At 34.6% G+C, this 9,551-nt stretch overlaps 1 protein-coding gene across 2 annotated transcripts; it reads right to left on the reverse strand.

The window, feature by feature from the left end:
* Positions 1-1,734: 1,734 nt before the first annotated feature.
* Positions 1,735-9,345, reverse strand: LOC145254592 (protein fem-1 homolog C-like). 2 transcript variants are annotated; one of them, XM_080113200.1, is made up of 2 exons: positions 9,208-9,345; positions 1,735-3,554 (listed from the first exon to the last, which is right to left on the reverse strand). In XM_080113200.1, exon 2 carries the CDS (start codon positions 3,520-3,522, stop codon positions 2,416-2,418), a length of 1,107 nt encoding a protein of 368 aa, XP_079969326.1. In that variant the 5' UTR covers positions 3,523-3,554; positions 9,208-9,345; the 3' UTR covers positions 1,735-2,415. The 2 variants fall into 2 exon arrangements, with proteins under 2 accessions (XP_079969326.1, XP_079969325.1); XM_080113199.1 differs by lacking the exon at positions 9,208-9,345 and adding an exon at positions 6,338-6,579.
* Between the last annotated feature and the right edge of the window lie 206 nt (positions 9,346-9,551).

Below are 9,551 nucleotides of genomic sequence, written 5' to 3' on the forward strand. Positions count from 1 at the left end.
CTCACCTTAATACAGTCCTTGGATGGTGTAATTTTCAGCTTTTTATAACTTATATTTACTGAAATATTGATTATTTTGTAATCTGCAATAAAGCGATGGACACAGTTTAGTATTAGTTATTTGAATAGAAATAGTAGTAGTATAGGTTTGTGTTTGTATTTTTTTTATTTGTATGTTTTCGGAATCTTTTTACAAAAACATTTTGAGGGGGGGGTAATTTCTGCCAATGTTTTAACTTAATATTCTGCAGGGGTCCGGTAAAGACTTAATAAAAATACAAACATGGATATTTTTTTATGAATAAAAGACTCAAAGGATACCCAGTGTTGGTGATAGAAGTTCCTACTATGAACTGAGTAAACCGAATTAAATTTCGACTGGCAGGAATCATTAATAATGTCAATAGCAAGATAAAAATAAGTAGAACAACTTTTTCAGAATTAATGTAACATTTTTTCTTTGTTTCTTTTATGCCAGGGTTAAATTTATGGTAGGTTTATAAGGGTTAGGGAAAAATTATGGTACGGTTAAATAATTTAAAATCAGATTAATGTATAGTAAAGCCATGTAGAAACACCGAAAGAAGATTAATAAATACAAGAAAAATCAGCAGCTTATATCGTAAAAATAACTCCTAATCAAGATAATAAAAATAACATAATAAGTCTGTTCTATAAGAGTTGATTTTAACAAAACGACAAAGATATATTGACATATATAACTATGATTTAGCATCCCAAAACAGATATAAAAGCATAATAATATACACATCATCATCATCATTGCCCGGACCAATGCGACTCTTCCTCTCCAGAGTTTCGTGTCTTCCATCAGTTGCCTCAGATCTTCAGGTTCACAGTTGGCGTCGTGTGCTATTTGTTGGATGTACATTGATCTAGGTCGTCCTCTGCTTGCGCGTCCGTGCCATGGAGTCCATAGCAATACATCACTCATCAATTCATGCTTGCTCCTCAGACAATGGCCAGCAAATTGTAGGCGTCTTTCTCTGATGGTATTAGATATGGCAGGAAGATTGCCATAAAGTTGCTGCTTCGTGGGATGATTTTGCTAATATATATGTAATATTGTTCTTAGCATATGGGTGTATATGCCGTCTAGTTTTCTTTCCAATCTTTTGATGAGTACCCAGGTTGTAGCACCGTAAGAACTGCCTTGAAGAACTGCCTTTTCAGTTTGCCAGCCAGTCTCGAATTCCGTACTGAATGTAGCCCATCCAATGCGGTCCATGCTTTTGAGATGCGAATTCCGATATCTCTCTCTGTGGAAACTATGTTGCTGCCCAGATACGTAAACTCAGCGACTTCTTTCAGTGTTGATCCAACCAAAGAGCTGATCTCTCGCTTCACGCTGAAAGTCATAAACTTTATCTTATCCGCCCTTATGTGAAGACCAATGTCATTTGCAGACTTTTCTAGCTTACGTAACAGTGTTTGCGCATCAACAACTTTGAGATTTGAAAGACAACTAAACTTTATAAATAGGTGTCTTGCTTTAGATGACAACTAAAAGGATATTTATGAACCGTTGCTAAACCGACCCTTCAGAAGTCGAAACAGTTTGGCTTCGAAACTGTCTCATGCACCATAATTTCCACACGTCTCCTCTACCGACTACCGCATTTTCTAGCATCTATACAACGTTCTGCGTGAGAAATGCTTCAAAAACCTAAGCGATATATAAAAAAAAAACGTCTTCAGCCACTTAATTATTACTACCAGAACGCAATATTTTTACGTTACTATCATAATAATGTCTTAATTTTGGTTGCGACTGTTTCAACCAACAAAATTTTGTTTGAGATGGGATGTATTTCTCTGAACTTAAAAGTTTCAACCCGCAAAAAATTGCTCGTCAAGCTGATAAAAACCGTCACGAAAATGGCAATGTCTGGAATGAAAGGCTTCTAATGAAAATGTAATCATACTGAATTACAGAAGTAATGCGGAATATATTAGGTTGGTTTATTTATTTTTTTGTTTATGAATTTGAAAGTCAAACTCTGACATTATTTTTCACTTACAGAATAATCAGATACTTTATAGAAAAGAGAAACGTTTGGTTATAATTGAAGCGTGTAAATTTATAAAACGTAAAATTCATGCGGGAGCGTCTAATCGGTTTGATCCTGGACGTATATTTTTTCTAATATTCAGAAGCGATAAAATGAAATTGTGTTTGAGATAAGTGCCAATAAAACAATGGCGGAGAAAATAAAATTAGGACACTGCAAATGTTGCTGCAAAGAATGCGGTTTACTCTAATATAAGCGATGGCCTATGCATGGAATTGGCTAAATCTGAGCAGGTGTATTTACCAACAGTCTCTCCGTCTAATAATTACCGCACAATCTATTTTGCTTGAACCCCAGTCTCATCAAATTTAATTGATCTAACATCAGTTTTTGTTAGCTATACGCCCACCATGCCTTTTGATTATATGGATTACATTTTCAGGACAATCGTCTTGTACAACCCTGATTTTATACTTCGAGATGACCCTGGCTGCCAGACATTTTAAAGTAACTTTTTCCAAATTATTTTTCAAGATGGTTTTCTCTTGTAGAAACGCGTGGACGCTGCGTCCATCGGAACTCACGGCGTCCACTTCACTTCCGTTTCGAATGAGGAATGAAGTAATATTCTCAGCGTCATTGTTTTCTTCCAACTCCAAGTTGATATAATGTATGGGGAGATTGTTACGGCTATCAAATGTATTAATATCAGCACCGCATCCGACAAGAAATTTCACGCCATAAAGATGGAGCGCCTTAACTGCCTGATGTAAAAGCGTTGTCGGTAGGTTTCTGCGCTTTTCCTCTTTTAATAGGCGTGTTAACTTGATTACTAATGCATCGGCTAATCCAGTCGACGGCTTTGCCCCAAGAAAATGCTGCGTGAATTTGAGTAGATAATACGCAACGTCTACATATTTTTCAAAAAAACGTTTTCTTTTTCTCCTGTTATTAATAGTTACTTTTTCCAAATGAGGCCAGACTTTTTCTTCGATGTAATCTATATACATTGAAAGCTCCTTTGAAGCCAACTGACAGTTAAAATACCCCGGTCTTTCGTTCAAACGAAAAGCCATAATGTGTTCGAATAAATACAGCATATTCTTGTCTAACGGGTTCGAAATCTCCCAGTTTAAACGAAACATGTCCATGAGGAATCTGTCTGAAATATAATCATCATCTTCCCTATACATGTCCGTTATCAAAATCGCTGTCTCCATTGTAATGATATGTGAGGCTGACATCCATTTCATACATACGTTCAACGCTTCGAACATCATATATTTGCGTTGAGATTTTCGTTCTATTAGTTCCTCAACGCTCTGGAATGGTGTATATATTCCGAAATGCTGGAATTGGTATGCAACTCTTGGCATGGAATATTGTTGCCGGAAAATGAAAGCTTTCTTCCATTTTCGAAAAGCTTTGGAGAAATTTAAGCGCATGACCAGCATCCAACCTTGTAACTCTAAAGTTTTTATCATTTCCATTGTGGTATTTGTCTTACTGGTTCAGGGAACACCTGCAAACAGATAGGTGTAAATTTGTTAAAGTTTTACCAACTAAAACATGTATCGATAAGAAAACAAGAAACAAGTTAGTGAGAGTTCATACATGTAACAGGATCTATTGTTAATAGTTAATTTATTTTCTTTTTATCAATATATCAAGGCCGATAGCCATTAGTCGCGTGCTCTCGTGTAATGATTGAATGCGTGAATGTAGGATTGACATGACATTCTAAAAGATAAAATAAAATGACCGAAAAATGGGCTGAAATGACTTAAATAAAAAGTAAATGATTAAGAATGACTTTAATGAACTTAAGGATGAATTGAATGACCTTAAGAATGACATCAATGTTCAAAAGATAACTGGAATCATTCAAAAACAACTTGAAAGATCTGGGGAATGACTTGATTAGCCTTGAGACTGACTGGTTGTAAAGTGGGTTATCATTTTACATTAAAAAATACAGCAAAGTGATCGCCCACTTTATATCACAAAAATTATTTGATTTAGGGAATTTGAACCGTTATATTAGCTATGTGGCTAACAAACATAAGTACCGTAAACTGGGGTGACACTAGCCACCCTGGGTGACTTTGATCCTTTAAAATAAAATAAAAATGAGTAAGTAATATATGATCTCTGAATTTTAAATATAATTTCTAGGTCCTATACGATTTCATAAGTTTACAGACGCGTTGTGGCGCAGCAGCAAATATTTGCTGTAGAGTTATTTACACTTGTTTTTATTTTAATGGCTCAAAATCACCTCTGGCTGTCAGTCACCCATCTTAAGGTACAGCATGTAGTAAGAACAAATACTAATCTTTGATGTTGACCAAAATGCCAAGAAAAGCTTAAAAGCTAAGAACAGCATCTATTAACAACATACCTTTGATCTCAACAAAAAAGGGCAAGCACAAACGTGTTACGGACAGACGGACCGACTGAGTGACTTAGAGTCGCTTGCACGCGACTAATAATCATCTGGTGAACGTTATGATGGGGAAAATGGTTGCATACTACTACCGCACCAGAAACTTACTAAACCCCGAACCAATTATTTGCATGTAAAAGAGCCAGAAACGTTGAGTATTTTTCGATATCTGGGCAGGAGCTGCTCAGAGACCCCTAACTTACTTTGACAACATCCAAATCTAAGAAACCTGGTAGATATCGCCCTTTCCTCTTCCCTGCAGTCTATTCCCCAGAGATGTCACTGCTCTATTGTCCGCCACGCCAATCTATTTCTCCTCCTCGACAAACTTTCACGACAACCACTCTTCTAGCTGAAAACATTATCAATAATTTCCCCCGATTTATCTTTGCCTAACCCTAAACGTAGATTCCATGAATACAGTTTCTTTCTTAGAAATGAACGCCTGTGGACCTGTCTTCCGTTTGCCTGTTTTCCAGCTGGTTACAATAGGGTTGTAATCAAGTCCAACGTAAACAAGTTCTTGGCTAGCCGTTCCACTTAAATTTAGAAATTTACTGAATTTCCATTACTAATGATTACTATAATGCCCGCTTGACTACTGTACACTCTTTAACCCTCATACACGAGTGGCCTCTTGGCCTTGATAAGTGGTGGTGCCTATGTAAAAATAATCAAATATGTAAAATAGTTAACGGTCAGAGATTATAAAAGACAAATGATTTCTACAAAACGCAGCCTAACTTAATTATACATTGATCTGTACAATTCAAATTGAGTAGGTATCTTTTTTTATTCTTACTCAAACTAGAAACATTTCTGATTTTCGTTTAACCTATGGGGTGTAATTCGCGAAACCTTGGATAATGGCTATTCTTATAACTAACGAACATATCAACGGCTGTTGCAAATTCCTTACTTCCGTTGTTTTGTTTTACGGCATATCAACCGTTCTGGGTGATTTAACGTCGACTCCAGTTATTTTGGAAATTGTATTACTGTTTCATCCAATTACTTTATAGTTTGTTTTTTTTGTAATTCTTCAAGCACTTTTTATCTTTAATATGTAGATTGTAGTGTTTGGTTCGTGGTATTATAGTGGACGTTATTGTATTTGTATTCGGTCCTGTAAAATATGGCAATGGGAGACTGAAACAGATTACAGTGTCAATGTTTGGCACATTTGAAGTTAGGCAACCAATCAGAACGTGGGGGAGATTGACATAGAGGAAGATGGAATAAGAATAAGTAAAAGAAGTTAAAGGTGGGTTGTAGTTTCCATTATTGTTTCGCAGGACATAATTAAATTTTGCAAAAAGAAGTGGAAAAACAAAAAAAAGCAATGTTATGTGCATTTCATGCTAGGAAGTCAATATCTTGATATTATGGCACAATTGCTGCAAATAAACCGAGTTCCTATAGCATGATAGAAGATTACTTAGACCCAAGAATATGCTGTAATCCTACAAATCCACCATTCTCACTTGCATGGAGTATATTGACTGGTGAATCTCTCAAGCAACCCCATTTAGTAAAAAAAAACTCTGGCCCCTTCATTCCAGGGTTCTCTTGATGGTAGTTGGTTGGTTGTTTTTGGTTTAGGGAATGTCAACTTTTTCAGGTCATTAAATACCGAATCCAGTTATATTGAGTGCAGAGTGGGGCAATATTTTCTTGTCATTAAAAAAAAACAAAAACATTTTGAGTGGCTCTCAGGACTCCAAAAGAAAAGCCATTATGCCGCTACATCTGTACACCCCCCCCGCACACAAAAAAAAAACAGTGCAAATAATTTCATGGAATCAAACAGCAAACTAAATATATAACCAATAAATCAAGATAATTACTCTTCTACTTACCTAGTAGGTTTTTACGGTGCTTGCGCATCTAATACCGCGCTAAAATGTCAACATTTAAATTCAAGGCATACGATATATTCCTTGGTGCTTGTGCACTTTTGCCACCACGCTAATTTAAAATAGATTTTTCAGGTTAAATTCCAGCTTCACGATGTGTTTAAATTGGGTGAAAGTGTACTGGGGGACCACCCGAAGATTTACATTTAAGTTTTTTTTTGTTTTTTTAAAATTGTTTTATATTCAACTGTTTACAGGTGTATTCGGGTCTGCTGCGAACAAATATCAGTTTATTTTGTCGCTAACACGAATTATTTACACAAGTAACACATTCACTAACCCGTGGTTATTAGTATAGTTAGTTAGTTATGTCGGGCCGCCATTTTTTCAAAAACTTTCATGTACGACGGTGACGTGGGTACGCATGCGCAGAAATTTGCAGTTATTGGAGCAGAAAGAATAGACACCCCCAACCTCCCCATGTTAAGAACGCCAAATTTTAACACCCCCCCCCCACCAAAAAAAAAAAATAAATAAAATAAAATAGTTTTCTTTTTGCTTGTTTAGAAAAAAAATTTAAAAAATACTATGACACTTTTTCCCTGCTTAAAAAAATGATGGCGGCCATTGCGCAAAAGCTATTATCGAAAGCATTGGATTTTACGATAATACTGCGCTAAAATTGTACGTTATTCTTGTCGGCGAGAATTTAAACTATGAAATTTGTTTGCAACAAGCCCGAATGCACCTGTAAACAATTTAATATTGTAAAAAAAAAAAAAAAAAAAGTACTTCGTAAGGGTAAATGCACTTTTACCTTGAATTGTTATGTGAAAGTACATAATCTTACAAAACACGCTCCCCATATTAAAAATGGCTTTCAAAAATAACTATTTAAGCATGCTGGCAAAAGTGCGCAATTACCTATTTGTTTATTGAATTGTTAAATAAAAGCACAGAATTGTTATAACACATCCTCCCCATGCTAAAAAAAAAACGGCTTTCAAATAGCTTTATTATTTCAGCGCGGTTGCATAGATACACGAGTATAGTAGCGTTTTCTTTTTAAGAAATTATTTTTTAAGTTTGAAGCACAATTAGTGCAGAGTTGTTAACTTTGAAGCACAAGATGGCGGAAATTCTGCAGAGTTTTGGGGGGAACTGAATTTCGACTGAAACACTTAAAATAAATGAAGAGTAACTTATCTTACCTTTGATAACATTTTTTTTTAATTCTATATTACTTATAACAAAACGAAAAGATGGGTGCTAATGCACATTCTGATCAGCGTTATTTGTTTTTAAAATAGTGTTTCCAAGTTTAATTAAAGTTTTATGTTTTTACTCTCGTGCAAGCGACTCTATAAGTCGCTCCGTCGGTCGGTCTGTCCGTAACACTTTTGTGCTTGGCCTGTTTGGTTAAAAATCAAAGGTATGTTCTTAGCTTTTTAAGCTTTTCTTGGCCTTTTTGCAAAGATCAGAGTGTACTAAAATGTTGCCAGTCAAGAGTAAAGTCGGCAAAGACTCCAATTTTTACTTTAGTTACAAAGACCCTGCAACACTTCCCTCCTCAGATCTTATAGGGCCTTGTGCCTAAATTTGGTTTGTCTTTTGGAGATTTTACTCTTTAAATTTTTTAATGTTTATATTGGATTTTTTTAATTGTAATTTTTTCTTTAAACGAAATAAATTAAATATAAAGATCAAAGTGTACTATCTGTTCTTACTACACGCTGTAGTTATGTTTGTAACTTTTCCTTGGCCACAGCTTATATAACGTTTCAAATTCCCTAAATCAAATAATTTTTGTGATATAAAGTGGGGGATCACTTTTCTGTATTTATATAATGTAAAATGATCACCCACTTTAAAACCAGTCAATCTCAAAGCCATTCAAGTCATTCTCCTGATCCAAGATGTTTTTAAAGGATTCCAGTTATTTTTTAAGCATTCAAGTCATTCGTGAGGTCATTCACTTCATCCTTAAGTTCATTAAAGTTATTTACTTTTTATTTATTTAAGTCATTTTAGCCCATTTTTCGGTCATTTTATCTCTAAGAGTTTCATGTCAATCCTACATTCACGCATTTATTCATGATACGAGAGCACGCGACTAATGGCTATCGGCCTTGTTTTATTCAATTGTAAGGTTAAAGTACAGAGGTGTTACAAAACACCCTCCCCATGTCAAGAAAGGCCTTTTAAATAACGCTATTATTTCAGCACGGATCAATAGGTGCACAAGTACCAAAAGGTGAAATGTTCATCTACATTTAAATGGTTAATTTTCTGGTGTCGGTTAAGTAATACTTTACTTAATCTTAAAATTCGAATTTCAGACACAATTGTGCTATTAGATATTTATAAACTCGTAGCTTTTCCTAGTGCCATTTTTCATATTTACACGTTTTAGATCTTACCGCGACACACACACACATATATATCTCTCTCTCTCTCTATATATATATATATATACATACATACACGAACGAGCTGTAATAAATGCGTTTCAAATATTTTCAATAAATTTAACCCGCAATGTTTGCATAGGGTTGTTTTCTATGAAGAAGATTGTAGGCCACCATCTTGTTTGCAAAACCGCTCGTAAAAGAAAAAACAAAACAATAATGGAGATTAAAAATTAGGCTTTGAAATAACTTTAAAACGTAGGAAAAATAAGCAAGGTAGGTACAAAATTAACTCCTTGGCTATGATAACATTTATTGTATATTTGATTCCTTTTTACCTTAGCCATTTGTTTGCCTCGCTGTTAAATCCCCGTATGTTTTACAATCAACGATTTATAAAAAAGGGCAAAAATACAATTTACATCTAATGCTTAGCATAGTCAACAAACGTACTTGGCAACCTACCTGCGTATTTTTTTTTTTTTTTTTTTTCTTCAGTAGTTTTGAACAGCCGGACTCATAGACGGTTTTGTTAAATTTGATGAAGAATAAATGTCTGGTAGAGTTTACAGGATTGGTTATATTTTATAAAAAAACACAATATGCGGGTGGGAATTTCAAACAATATCGATTTTGTTTTTGTTTTTTAAATATTTATAAACGTTTTGATTTGCATAAAATTTGCAAGTAATAATTTGATTATTAAAATACAATAATATCAGATTCAGTAAAATATTTTTAAAAAAATAAAAATAAAAAAATAAAAAAAATAGACTAAGCATGAAAGACCTTACCTACTAATTAAATCG

The sequence above is a fragment of the Euprymna scolopes genome, chromosome 30, assembly GCF_053919585.1.
Source record: "Euprymna scolopes isolate OS-2025 chromosome 30, ASM5391958v1, whole genome shotgun sequence".
In the NCBI taxonomy this organism is placed as follows: Eukaryota; Metazoa; Mollusca; class Cephalopoda; order Sepiida; family Sepiolidae; genus Euprymna; species Euprymna scolopes.